This window comes from Phoenix dactylifera, unplaced genomic scaffold (genome assembly GCF_009389715.1).
Source record: "Phoenix dactylifera cultivar Barhee BC4 unplaced genomic scaffold, palm_55x_up_171113_PBpolish2nd_filt_p 002232F, whole genome shotgun sequence".
Classification (NCBI taxonomy): Eukaryota; Viridiplantae; Streptophyta; class Magnoliopsida; order Arecales; family Arecaceae; genus Phoenix; species Phoenix dactylifera.
Window position 1 is genome coordinate 24,934 of NW_024069491.1, and position 14,839 is coordinate 39,772.

Below are 14,839 nucleotides of genomic sequence, written 5' to 3' on the forward strand. Positions count from 1 at the left end.
ATATGAGTTTAAATGTCCAATCCTCTTTTTTTTTTTTTTTTTCCGGATGGGCAATATTGTAGGTTTTTATTTTATGCACACAAACAATTTTTTGCCTATGGTAAAAAAAGAACGACATAGCTCACAAATTTTGTTGCCAAACATAGGGGCTACTTAGCTGTAGAGTTCCAAATCAATAGTCGTTCAAGTAAATTTTGTGTGTGCATGATGGGCGCCCGAAGTATTTTATTTTTCAATTTTTTTTTCTATCTTTTCTTTCCTCTCGATATATACAGCAAGGGGTAGCCCTCTCTTGATGGTAAATTTGATTTACAATTTAATATTTTTTATGTCCAAACTCGAGCTATGATCGGCACTTTTAATACCCCCATCCTCAATCTCCATTAAAGATGGGATTTGATCTTAAATAAATTTGGCACACAAACCAAAAATTTTATTAAACGATGAGTCAGCCGATTCCACTCTTATTATTTTCTCCCTATTTTTTTATTTCTTCCTTTTCCAAACCGTGGCTGCAAATGATTACTTTGGGCATCATCTGCCAAATTTGGAATTATATATTATTAAAGTAATAACTATGATGGCAGCTACAATGCTATTGTTGTGGATCAAATCTGGCCGAGGATGACCATGCCGATGGAGCCGATGAAGCATTTGGTGCTGAAAAGAGGAAGACCGGAGCAATCTCCCGCGGACGGCTGCGGACTGCATAAAGCCTCACCGATTTCACAGTGAGGCCCCTCCGACGATCAAGTTAGAGTGGGTGAATTTGGTCGCGACCAAAAGTCCCTTAGAAATTACCTGACCGAGCTATTAAGCCTCGGTGGAGTGGCCCATGTAACGGAGGTACTGTCAGTCCCCATTATAAGGGGGTGTGGCTCTGAGCCGGATGGCGTGTAGCTCAGGCAGGCTGATGATGTCCGGTACAACCCGTTCTTAAGAACGGTAGGATGTTGACAGTCACGGCAGAGTATGACCGGAGTAGTCAAAGTGACGTCTGACTGCTGTTGGCAGGTTATGGAGACATGACACGCAGTGTGGTGGAGTAACGGCCACGTAGGTGGCGTAGGGCCGCATATGGATGCGGTCGTTGACGAGGCCAAGCTCGTTAAGTAGTCGCGTCATGCGTTTAGCGAGGTCGCCTGATAGAGAATGAGAGTAGCTTGGTTTTTACAGGTTCCGAGGTACTCGAGGGAGCGCTCTGAGCTTGAGGGTCAGAACGTATGCTGTGTATCGCTGAGGTTGGCGTTTGTCTAGAGGCACTCCGAACTTGGTCTGGGGAATCGACGAATGTCTAGAGTTGGTAGAGGTTTAGGCAGAGTTTCGAGGACGAGTTGGCTCTGGATCGAGATGAAGATTCAGTCATTCATCGTCAGTATTACTGGGCCAAAACTGTGCAGCCTTTTAGTCGTGGGCTGGACATCCATTTTTCTCTCTATCAGCAATAATAAACATTGACGACCTTATATTTTGCTACTTTCTACCAAGATTTAATAATAATCGTTCTCTATTATAATGGACCTTACTAAAATTATTTTCGGCTGATATAATGGCTATAAATACTATCATTTGCCTCAAGATATAAATAATAAATGCGATCATTGTTTGCATAACAGCATTTTAATGGAACTAATCAAGCCAATCTCGTGAATTACACTAATCCTCCCTTGGTTTCTCTTTGCTTTATATTATACACTATAACGTTTTCATACCCAACGGACGGTCATGATTACAGTCTGAAAAAAATGAAAATAATTTGGAGGAGCAAGTTAGTTTATAGTATCATTCTCCAGTCCGATTTTGAGTCCGTTTAATTCGTTACGTTCGATTTCCACGTGTCCGCATCTGGCAGAGAAATTATTGGCCCGATCGATCAAATAATTTTTCCACCTTGAGAGATCACAACTGGGGGCACTACATTCACTGGTTCATCGACACGTGTCACTTTCAATAGAAATCCCCCTGGCCCTTAGCATGACCCAGGGTGGCAATTCCCGTAGTTTTATAGAAACCTAGGGTTATTCAAATAGAATTCGACCACCTCGAAAACTTTGGCAACCGTGCCTTCGAGAACGCGTACCCTCCCACCCACCCTTATAAGTACGCGAAGCCGTCGCTCGCCCCTCCCCAAGCCATGCCAAACCCTAGAGCCGGATTTCCCACTGGGAACCTAGCCCTAACCCCAATCCCAAGCCCCGCCTTCGATTCCACTTCCTCTCCTCGCTCTCGCGTCGGCGGCGGCCGCTTCTGCCCGATCCTGGAGCCGCCATGAAGTCCCGGGGCCTCGCGGCCGCGCGGCGATCCGCTTCCTTCCACGGCCTGGCGCAGGGGGCCTCCGACCGGGCAACGCCGATCCAGCTACCGGAGAACCACCGGAATCTCCCTCGGCGGCCGGAGATCAACGGAGGGGTGGCGGGGCAGCGGCTGACGAAGGTTTTGCTGAACCTGACGATCGAGGGGAGCGTGGGGCCCGTGCTCTTGGTGATGTCGCTGGAGAACACGGTGGCGGATATCGTCCGGGCGGCGGTGGAGACATACGCCAAGCAGGGCCGCCGACCGCTGCTCCCCCACACCGATCCCAAGGCTTTCAACCTCCACTACTCCCAGTATAGCCTAGAGAGTACGCATTCCCTTCTCCTCTCTCTCTCTCTCTCTGTGACCCGCGCTAGGGTTTCCATCGCCTTCGTCTCTCTCCTCCATGGCTTCAGAATTTTATTTTAGTTTCCGAAATTGCCCCCGACGTTTTCAAATTTCCTTCTTAATTTCTCCGACGAACGCATAGAAATTTTCATGCGGGTAATGCACTGCCCCTCCAAGGCTCCAACTCTCTTGACAACCCGCATCGGAATTTCTATGCGGTCGTTCGGATGGAAGGATTAGAACGGAAGGTTGGCATGTGGTGAGTGTTTGATCTTTGGATGGTTTTTATTAGTTTTGAATCCGGAGGAGAAACTGATCGCCTTGGGATCTCGGAACTTCTTCTTGTACTCGAAGCCCTCGAAGCCGGCAAACATGGTGGTGGGACGCCAGAATTATGGAGCCAAGGAGGTGCCGGCGGCTGCCGTGAAGTCGCGTTGATTTTAGAATTTTTGAGTCGTGGAATATCGAATTTGACACGGAATTTCCGAATTTGTCTCTGGATCCATTCTTGAATTTTGGAATAATGTTAGGTCTTCCTATTTGTTTTTGGTGGAAGAAGTCTATATTTTAATAAGATAGCATGCTCTATCAGATGAACCAGTTCAATGGTTCTCCCCACACCTCTTTGTATTCAAACTATTCAAGATCAAAATATGAATGAGAATTCGTTATGTTATGCACCATACGCTTGCCTTGGACTCGTCTATTGGATTTGATCCATCTAATAATTTTTCCAAAGAGAGAGAGAAGCATGTACTTTTATGAGAAGGAGAGAGAATTGAGGTGTATCTTGTGATTTACCAACAGATTTGCAACAACCCCCTTCTATCACATTGGCAAGGGAACTTAGGAGGATTTGAATGAGGCTAGCATGCATGGTTTTAAGATGGATGTTTGTTTGGAAAAATCTATGCAAGGATGGCAGTTAGTTAGGTTTGTTTGAATTCATATCGGGTCAAGTATGGACAATAATGTATAAAAATATTAACCCATATCAAACCTGACCCAAATGATCTATTTGATCCTTAATCTAATCTATTTTGCAAGACTCGATTGTCAATGGACCTAGCCTAACAATCCAATACTTTTAATTCTTATCATCTCTTTTTCCAAATTGATTAAAATAATAAGTATTATAAAAGATTTATTATTCAAAAAAAAATTATCCAAGATCATCATTTGATCCAGACTAAAATATTCCGACCTGGATAGAATTCTAGTCGCGTGATCGGAGCCAGCTTAAAGCTCTAATTCACATCTAACCTATTTAAGTTTGGTTAAAAATTATGATCCATATTTGATGGATAATGAAAAAAAAATCTTATCTAAACTTGACCCAGATAAGATCAGGTCTGCTTAAGTTTTTGGCCTCCTCAATTTTGAGGCTAGAGTTACATTTTTGCACAAAAGAATGATTGATCTTCTTTCACAATATTGACCATTGGATTATGCCCTATACAGATCTCAAAGCACTTCGAGCTTTTTCAATCATCTGCTTGTATAATTCTCGAAGCGACTATTGCACGATCCAATGGTAGATTTGTGGGAAGAAATATAAATCTTTTTTTCGCATAAAAGGTAAACCCCATCTTTCAATTTTTGGTACCCTTGTGGACCATATCAACTACTTCGACTTCTAGGCCCAGGGAGTACTAAATTGGCTTGAACTTAGTGGAGCACGGGTCTTATCATCTTTATGTGCTTGATGATCGATGCAATAAAAAAAATGAATTAAGTCCAATATAGCTCGATGTCATTAGTCCTATGTTGTATTTTTTTACCATGTTCTAAAAAATAGCTTTATAACATTGTAATGGATTTAGCATCATGTGCAAATATAATTGCAATCATTTGACCTTTCCTATAATAAAAATAATATTTTGACAATAAATTTATATGTCAATTTGAAGATAATACTCTTTGAATAATGACACAACAAGACATCATTGTTTTTCACAATTATTGTTAATTATTATCTATAATAGGTACTATGGGTCATGATGGCTATGATTAAAAATCTATGATAGGTTGGAGTAACAACTTTTTTTTTTTGTTTTTTTTTAATGCTCACATTGTAAATATTGGCCAATAACATTATTGAAACATGCGAATTTTCTTTAAAAAACTTCAAGATTATTGAACTCAACCATCAAAATTATCTCTCTCTTACAAATTTTATTACAGGGATTGAGAGAAGTTTACAAAAGTTTATAATAGCAGTCCTCAAGATCTTAGCTTAATGCCAACCCTTCAAGTTAGTGACAAATTCCTAGCCAAGCCATCATCACAGATCTCACAAGACATGTAAAAGGCCAAATGGTTGTTAGAGATGCTTTCTTGTACTTCCATAAGTTTCTCTAGATTTAGAGGGCGAGGTCTAAACGCAGATGCGCAAAATGTTAATGGTGGCATGGGACATTGCGGACTTTGAGTGACAAGGTTTAGGAAGATAAATAGCAGATTTATTTCCACCAAAATAAGAAAAGGCTAAATTACAAAGTGAGATGAACCATCTAACAATGAAATTGGGCTTGTCCAAGTAATCATACCCTCTATTTAAATGGCATTTTGAGTGTTTCAAGCCAAGCCCAACAAATTAAGGTAAGCCTAAGTCTACCTTTTAGCTCATTGTGTGAATAGAAAGAGCCTGATTCCAATCAACATGAGCCTCTCACAAATAGCTTATTTGTTTGATGCCGTCGTCTAAAGAATGTCTTTTGAGAAATATGTGAAAATGAGAATCAGATTATTCGAGCTACCAGTCGTTAGACTTAATTCCAAGAATCTTAAGCATATATGAATATGTTTCCAACTCTAAATTTATGCCCATATTTCATAAAATGTTATGTGAACCCTTACAAGACTCGAGCAATATACCAGGTGGACAATGGCCATGTCCAATGTAAATAGACAAAGATGAATTAGATTTGAGATATATATAATTTTATGGTACATGGACATGGACAAGAGCTGATTGTGCAATTGCCAAGCAAGAAGCAATGCCTGCTTATAAAATCATTGTATACTTGAGGTATTATCTATTTAGCCAAAAGAGATCAAGGAAACCTAATCTTTGTCCAACGACTTCACCCATCCTTGACATTTTCAAATAACTAATGCATTTCACTTTATCAATATCATCTCTATCAAGGAGTACTGTAACTTATAAACCTATCCTTGATGGTTTTACTGGTATGCACGCTCATAGAAACCGCATGAAGAGGAGAGGGTCGAGAATAAGTGATTGAGTGTGAGTGAAAGAGAGAGCCTTTGAGCGAAATATAAATGTACAGTTCCTTGTCTTATGGTTGATGTAGCATTTTGTCATGGTGGAAAAGACTGAATGGCAGGAGCCAGGAACAACACAAAAGATTGAGAACAAGAGAGAAGTGAAAGATTAGGAGCCCATTGTGGTAGGCGACTGACACTTAATTGCTAGATGTAGGGCCAGCATACCATGTTGACCGCACCCATTGCTTTAGAATATTTGGGCTCGTGGAGAGTTTGCTTCCTTTTAGGTCATTTATGTTTATCGAGAGCCGAACAATGCTGTTAATTGGTTGCTCTCTATATTACGCACCACTCAGAAGAGTTCTTTAAAAGAATGTGTTTCTTCTTTTTTCTGTTAATTTTTCTTTTTGACCTTTCTGGATGTCCTCATGCACATTTGGTGTGAGTTACCGCCGTACCAAAAAAAAAAGAGAAAAAATTGAAGAGTTCTTTGTTATAGTTGTACCATCCATTTTGACTCTGCATCATGATATTAGTATAAATTTCTTCGCTAAACCATATTGTAGGATGAATTGGGTTAGGCAAATCCAACCAAGAGACAACCTAAACAATAAAGACTTTTGTCCAGTTCATTCGAGTTCTCTCCCTCTCTCTCTCTCTCTCTCTCTCTCTCTCTCTCTATATATATATATATATATATATATATATATATATATATATATATATTTGAGAACTACGGCAAGAAAATTCTTGGCCAAAAATCGGATGGAAGTGGGATATGAACTCACATACTTGATACCAAAACATCAAAGACTTTATAAATTGCACACTAGTTAACATCCACAGCTCTCCAACCATACTTGTTTTAGAGCAGGCTATGTTATTATGAGATTAGAGCATGCACATTGTTCATCTTAAATACATTAAATTCTTATTACATTACACATTGGTGAAGCAAAATCTATTGGAAAACTAATATTTGATACTCCCACTTCAAGCAACACTCCCATCGACACATTTCACAACCCAACGTGGGGCTGCATGATTTGGTGCCGATGTATCATCGAAAAGGGTATGCAGTTGGGTGCATTTATGGTATGTATACATTAAGTAAATATTCTTTTCTTTCTTGTGCTGGACTTGAGTTAAAAGATCAAAATCCCTCTTTTACCAAAAAAAAAAAAAAGATCAAAATCCCTCACCGCCCGGTCCCAGCATGGGACGGGAGCCTTCCCCACAATATAATTAGAATCCCACGCCTTCTCACCGGAAGGCGTCCACGTTCCGGTGGCAGCGCGGGGGGCGAGCATTGGGGGTTGGCGGGGCGGGATGGTTTTCGTTTGGATCACCGCCTTCTTCCTCCTGATCGCCCTCATCGTTCTTATCATCTACCAGGTAACTTCTCCCGTCTAATCGAGCCCAAAAATCCAAGCTTTAGTCGTTTTCTCTCAAACCCTTGGATAAAAATCGAAACTTTATGTCCTCTCGAGCTCGCGAAGCAAAAATCGAACTTTTTACGAGATGCTGATCCCCTTTTCCCTCTCGTCTGTTCTTAATATTTGCTGTTTTTAGATCATCGGTTGACTTTATGGTTGTTTTGCTAACGGAATTTTTTTTTTTTTTAATTTATCTCAATGGAACAAAATTTGAAGCCTGCATAAGGTTTTTAGATGATAGAATACTTGCTAGTTCTCTTGTCTGGTGAATGGGCGGAAGATGAGTAGGTTATTGTCTGCTCTTGGCTGGAGTTTTAAAGCAGGGTGGTAGTTTGTTCTATTCGAATAAGATGACAAGCCGTGCTGTGGTTCGGGGGCTTTTACCTGAGGGGAAAAATAGTGAAGTTGATTTCAGCGTTGGAGCTAATAAAGCTCTGAGTTTGGATGGCTTCTTCCTTTGATGTTTTGTGCTTTTGTTTGGTGGGATAGTAAGAATGACTCTTTAATCATCTTTAGAGGGTGGTATGAAGGTATGGTGCTACTTGATGGAATGGACTACTCTTTTATTGTTCGAAATGTGAAAAAGAAGGGCTTGGAAAAATTGGAGTCTTTGGGCCTGTTAGTTTAAGCAATAGTGTGGTAAAGGTTGTACATTGAGTTCTTATCGGTTGGCTTTAGCTTGAGGGCTTGTGATTTGGTTGAGACTTTCCCTCTGTTTTGGATTGCATATCTAGTTTGGGCAAGTGTATTAACAGAAGCAGGGGAATGATGTAGATTTTAAAAAATTGAAAAATTTGAACAGTGTCTATTTGTTTGAGGCCTTGGGGATATAGAGGATTTTGACTTTGAGAAGAAGTGAATTATTTGCTTGCAACATGTCTTTTCAACTTTATGGCAATCTATCCTACCTTATGCTGTACTTACGTACACATTATTTGTCACATCTGAGTAGTGTAACTGGTCAAGTTATTGGCATGTGAGAAGTCATAAAAGTCATTACCATGTGCGAAGCATCATGTTGGTTCTTTTTATAGCTCAAACTCTATGCGGCACATATTCGAAATGAGTGATATTCATCAACTTCATGTGCTTTTTTTCTCTCTTTCTTTGGATTTGTTCAGGTTAATTAGGGTTTGGTTTTTGTTTTCCTCTGCTTGTCATAGTATCGGCTAAATCATATTATAATCCACTGACGAGCATGTACATACATATATATGCACAAAGAAGGTAAACTTATTTGTATAATGGAATCACTGATAGTGCATTCTTTCATTGATGTTCTTCACTCTGGAATTGCAATTCTTCATCTGGTTCAGAACAATGAGAAAATTTGTCAACAAATATGCTTTTGTCATGGTCGATCTCTTTCTAGGAATCCTTCATTTACGATGTCTTATTGTTCACCTCATCAATAAGTAACCACACTAGGGGGATGAAGGCGGTATTAACAAGATTATCACAAGGGGGTCAAGAAAAAAATATAACCATCAAGTGTAAAATGGATGCCATCCTTTAAGGAATAAATATGAGATATTAGCTTTGTTTCAAAGGTTTTTTTTTCAGAAAATAATTATATTGGTTCTGGAGGGTTGCTTCCAGGCATTTGTTTTGATGCAACTTAGCCTGAAGTGAGGAACTTGGGTTCCCACTTAACCGAAAACCTCAAACTTGAATTCCGCATGGGGGCACCAAGGTCAAGTCCCATGTGGATGAGAAGGGCACTAAGTACTGCCTTTTGAATGCACTGCCACTCACTATCACCTTACAAATGGATCATATAAGAAATATCTAATAAATGAAATGATAATTTAAATGGCAATACCTTTTCTGTTTTTTTTTTAACTTTACATGAATCAGTTTCATCCAAAACAAAAGGCAAGCTTAAGTTGTGGGGACTTGAGTTCTTAGGACTCAAGTTCAAGCACTTCTAATACTTACATGAAAACAAACACAACCAGGGTCACAGGATTGTTTATAATAGACCCAGATATTTGTTGATGTCCTCATATTCATTGCAATAGTTGGCATTTTGGTGGCAATACACAGATTCAGTGCTTCCATGTACTTACTATCTTATATTAAATCAAACATTAGGAAATATGACCCTGAAGGTTTCACATTTTGTGTGAAGTGAAAGATACTGATTTTTGCCTATGGACAAAATTAATAACTTCTACAGAATCATATGTTTGTTGAATGACTAAACATGCTTTGCTGACCTTCTGATATTTCCTGCAAACATTTTTTTCCCTGAATTTAAGTTTGTATACTATACAGCTTGTATTTTGACTCTGAAATTATGTTTTTGCAGCTCATGTGCTTGGCAGACCTAGAGTTTGACTATATTAACCCTTACGATTCAGCTTCACGGATAAATAAAGTGGTTCTACCAGAATTTGCCCTACAAGGAGTCTTATGTCTGCTCTTCCTCCTGTCTGGCCATTGGTTATTGTTTTTGTTTTGTGCTCCTATCGTTTACTACAATGTGAGACTGTAAGTCTTTTTTCCCATACCTTGCACCAGTACAGACATGCTTATAATCATTAAAAGAAGATAGAGAGATCCAATAAATCAAGGTTCATGTTTACATAGGGAAAAATTTTGCCCTTCTTTTATGCTGAAAGTCAGTTTGGTTTTGTACACCTTGATGCAATAATGAAGATTTGAGTGACAGGGCATATCAGCTAGAGTTGATATCAATTTTTATCTGTTACTTTGAGGATCTTTGCTTTTGCAGGCACTTGAGGATCTTCTTCTTCTTCTTTTTTTTAATGCACATGGATTATTTTTTTTGAGATTTGATTTGACCTTGTCTCTAATTATGTTCTTCGTTTCTTGTCAGTCGTCTGTCCCTGAATTCACAGACTTCTGAATAAGACATGGAGACTTCAGAATTTAGACTATGTATTGTGCAGAACTTACTCGGTAGATGCCTCCTGTTTATTTGACAGAAATTCAAATAGATGATCTGTTTTTGTGCAGTTTGGCATCTTGTGGAGCAAAAAGGATAGTACTGTTCAACTTTGAATTAATTCCATGATGGAGTAAGCCACAAATTAAAAGATTGCATATGTGGCAAACCATCATATCCTTATAACGATTAAGATGTTTTATGAGCAGGATATTGTATACCAAATGGCTTACAAAAGTTGCCACCAATAATTAATGAATAAAGGCAACCATACAAACTGAAATTGTATATTAGAGATGACATATTTTTATCAGGACTTTGTTCTTTTTAATGTCAAGATAAGATACATTTGCCAACAAATGAAGTTATAACATGCAGTTGATTTCTATCTTCTGGCCAAAAGGTTCTCAGTACTTTTTTTCAGAATTAGGCACCAAAATTGACTCTGAAATGAACAAGCAGCTCTTTTTTTTGGGATTCCCCCCAGGTATCAGCAGCAGCAGCATCTGGTGGATGTGACCGAGATATTTAATCAACTCGACACGGAAAAGAAACGTCGCCTTTTTAAGCTGATCAGTGTTGTTGTAATTCTCTTTTTATCTTTATTCTGGTAAATGGCACACCACAAGTCTGGATTTAGATAATTTGTGGGGCAAGTTGGGCTAATTAATGTGATTTCTTGTGCATGCAGGATGATTTGGAGCATGCTGGAGGATGATGAGTAGTCCATCGAAACCCAGTATCTATGGAGTGTTTTACTTGCATGAAACATTAAATTGCCAATTAACCGATGTCAACCAATGTCCTTAATAGCTGCTGGAGCCACATCAGGGCATTTGCTGGTGATCCGGCAACAAGCTCCTGGAAGTGTGCATCGAACTCAAATTGGGTTGTCATGCTCTATTTTGTTATGCTTCCATGTAAATACAAGATTCTTATCTGTTTGATTGTCCATCAATTTCACCTGAATGGTTGTTAAAAAGGGTGACTACTTGTTTACATTCACGAAGATCTTTGTAGTTGTATGATACTTAATATTTATGTTATTGATAAAATTCTGAGTGTTGATTTAGAGCTTTTCAAGCAAGTCCAGTTCCCTTCCAGTTTATCGGTTAGAGATTCATTTGTCGCACGATGTCCTTGTGGTAGTGGTGAATAGAAGGAACTCCTTGGCAGGTTAGGTCATTTTTTCTCTCTTAACCTACATGTATTTTTATGTGATTGTTTGGGTTACCAAAAGTTCAGTGTGAGAGTTTGGCTGGCCCTTGGCACAAGGAAAGCTGAAAACCAGAAAAAATCATTCTTCCTGTGGATGTACTTTCTATTTCACCTATCATGGTGTAATATCACCAACCAATGCACTCCTTTCACCAGAAAAATCATTCTAGCCTCTTTGGTTAATGCTTTTAAGAAGACATTAATAGCCTCCTGGCTTAAACTAAATAAAGAACAGCATGTTAAGTTGTCATAGTACTTACATCAGCTGAACAACCATTTTTGATGGAATAAATACTCTGTTTCTTACCAGATTATCATTTATTCCTCAATGTTCTCTTTGAATTAGTTATAAAGGAAAATCCAGTGACGGATGGTCCACCCTTTTATATACAAGAAAAGAAAAATCGAAGAAAAAGAGAAGTCTACACATCATGAATGGTTATTTGAACAATACAAGTGTAATGGAGATTGCAGCACCCTCTTCTGCTCTAACAAATTAAAAACCTTTCATTAGATGAACGCTCTCTTCAAGTTTTTATTTGATTTTCCTATAATTTCTTTCTTGATTTAACATTAGTTTACCCATGCCTAAGACAGAGACCACACCCCCCACCTTCTACAACTCCCCTCCCCAAATAAATCACCAACAAGAAAAGAAAAGAAAATCTTTTGCTTCAAATCATTGGGAAGAGAATCTTCTTTTCTTCATCTCATTAAAGCATTTTATTCTATAATACCAAAAGTAATCATATACCATAACCATATGAATTTCCAACTTTTAACCAAAGAATTTTAGGAAGTTTTAGGTCGCTGGACCACCTGGAGCCAAAGAAATTTAGAAAATTTTAGGTTACCAGACCAGTCGGTTAACAATTACAACTATGTTTGCTTTTAGCATATTTTTTGCATGCATAGCTACAGTATTCTCCAAATTATTAAATAAATTAAGTTATTCATGATTTTTCTCTTGACCGAAAGATGTTCTGAATTATTCTCCAAAAATGAATTAATCCAGATTCTTCCAAATTATTCTCAAATTGTACATGAATTTTATAATTTAGTCGTAAAGTATTCATGACCAATTAAATACTTATATAATATCACCAATTTATAATACTGCTTACGATTGTTCGAGATGATATTTTTGCCTCTCCTTTGAATAAGCAACTCAAAAATATTTTAAAAGATCTATATTTTTAAATTTTATTATTTTTTATTCGTTATTTGCTATTTTTCTGAAATTTTGACGATTTTTTTAAAGAAATTCTTAATTTGGAATGATTATTCATGTATGACAAACTTGTGACTATGGTTGCTTAGAAATAGGAAGTATCGTGACCCAGCAATTACAACTTAACATAAAAAAAAAAAAAAAATTTTGCATCATTTTATGGCCGCCTATGCATTCTGATGGGAAACTGAAATCAAACAAAAGAGATGTAGTCTGATCTTTTTTACTTCTATAGGATTCAGGTTGGGTCACTCCCAGGTTATTTCTGGATATCTATAAATATAGCTAATTTAGCATATAATCCGCTAATCTTTTTGTTATACTGGCGAACCCACGAATTCTATATGATTTTGCACTCAATCATCCAAACAGGCCCTTACTGAATTCTCAAACCTGCTGGGATCGAGGCTGAGGTGCAGGCCCAGGCTAAACCAACCATTGTTGAGAAAAATCTTGGAAATGCCATAGCTCCTATCGAGTGTGACACCTACGAACACATCTCGTGAGAACTTTCCATATAGCTAATTCGAGTGGAGGTCTTCATCCATTTCAAGTAACGACATAGGTTATATGTCTATTTGTTTGTCACAAAGGAACAAAATTATAGAATCTATGGCGTTGACAGAGGTTTCCAGTTTTCCATATTATGGCAAATTTTTTTTGAGAAAAAAGTCCATAATGTGGCAATTAAAAGTTGTAATTTTGCAAATGATTGATACATCAACATGTAATCAGAGAATGCATGGAATTGGCTAACCAAATTGAGGTTAGTAAAGCGAAAGGGCCAGCAGAAAAAGAGTTTGTTTCGAGCATTTTGGCAACCCCCAGTGCCGGTGTGAATAGCTTGACGATATTGGTCATTTTTGGTATACTTCTGATAAAGATTCAAGAATACTTTTGATAGTAGCCATGAATATTTATCAAATATCCTTGTGAAAAAGATGAAGAAGTATGAGCTATACTTGCTGCAATCTATCACCACCAAGTTGTTTACTTGACTATTGAAGATTTAAGATATGGGTTCCAACCAAAAATAACACATTTTGAATTCTCTAGGCATAATCAATATTGCTGATGCAAACTCAGCAACTGTGGTTATGGTGTTGTATATATGTTTTGTATGCAAATTACTTTCATATACATTCATAATTGACGGCAAATTTCTCCACAAATATAGCTTACAATCCAAGAACATGCGAATACCTTCGGATTTATCCTCGTTGATTCGCTGAAAAGCAAATGATTATAAGGGTTGCCAGCTGATCATGATGGATGCATCAGCTGTTCTCTCATCTTTTCTTCCCTCCATCCATGAATGACACTGGAAATAAACAGTTCTGATCTCTCCCATAGACAAATGGGATCAATATCGTTCTCATCATGAGCACCACCATCACAATTACCATTTTCATCATCATAAACAGCACCACCATTAGAATCTTCATGCATCATTGAATCTACTTGCCTATTCATTGAATCACCATCAACAGTAGCAGCTTCCTTGCTTATGCCTTCTTCTACTTCTTGATATGGTATCGTCGGAAGGAGAGACTGCTCGGTAAACGTGTTCGATTTTCTGGTAGATAATGACCTTGAATTACTCAGGAAGATGGCAGTAGCTACAATGTTTAGCATCATGAATACCAAACAAGAAGAGCTAGTCTTCTTCCTTGCCTTCATGACCTCTCTGCGTGTATGTGTGTGTGTGTGTGTTTGTTTGAAATTTCAGGCCACCTTGTTTCTCAAGAAATTACTTATATAGAGGTAGTCATTCTTAAAAATAGCAAACTTAACGATGGATTATTGAGTTGTCTCCAAGAAAACTCAAGCTGTAAAGCTTGAGAGCACATTTCTTCGCTGCATGAAGATGTGGTATATGCTTGGGATACCTGTTAACTGAGAACTAGTTTTGGAAGTGAGACTCTTCTCAGAAGCTTCATTAATATAGTTATGGAATGTGACTTACAGTGACTTGGCCATGTATAATTATATTGCTTAAGCAGCAAGACACCACTGCATGTATGATGTATTACCATATTTGCAGGGAATATCTTATTCATTTTTACAAAATTATAGAAGGAAGTCCTTGATAATTCGAACAAAACCCCTTTCTATCGGTTCCATGTTACATTTAAATTGACTGTAGGCCATTGTTAGACTTGCTGAAAATGC

At 38.1% G+C, this 14,839-nt stretch overlaps 2 protein-coding genes across 3 annotated transcripts; both read left to right on the forward strand.

Moving 5' to 3' along the window:
- Positions 1-2,144: 2,144 nt before the first annotated feature.
- Positions 2,145-3,280, forward strand: LOC120109465 (uncharacterized protein At4g22758-like). Its single transcript, XM_039123225.1, has 2 exons — positions 2,145-2,620; positions 2,933-3,280. The coding sequence occupies exons 1-2, from the start codon at positions 2,269-2,271 to the stop codon at positions 3,076-3,078; spliced, it is 498 nt and encodes a 165-aa protein (XP_038979153.1). The 5' UTR covers positions 2,145-2,268; the 3' UTR covers positions 3,079-3,280.
- A 3,804-nt stretch (positions 3,281-7,084) lies between these two features.
- On the forward strand, positions 7,085-11,301 carry LOC120109467 (protein cornichon homolog 4-like). Of its 2 annotated transcripts, none has more exons than XM_039123227.1 (4): positions 7,085-7,266; positions 9,619-9,800; positions 10,706-10,828; positions 10,910-11,301. In XM_039123227.1, the coding sequence occupies exons 1-4, from the start codon at positions 7,201-7,203 to the stop codon at positions 10,941-10,943; spliced, it is 405 nt and encodes a 134-aa protein (XP_038979155.1). In that variant the 5' UTR covers positions 7,085-7,200; the 3' UTR covers positions 10,944-11,301. The 2 variants fall into 2 exon arrangements, with proteins under 2 accessions (XP_038979155.1, XP_038979156.1); XM_039123228.1 differs by having other exon boundaries at positions 10,706-10,802.
- The last annotated feature ends 3,538 nt before the right edge of the window (positions 11,302-14,839 follow it).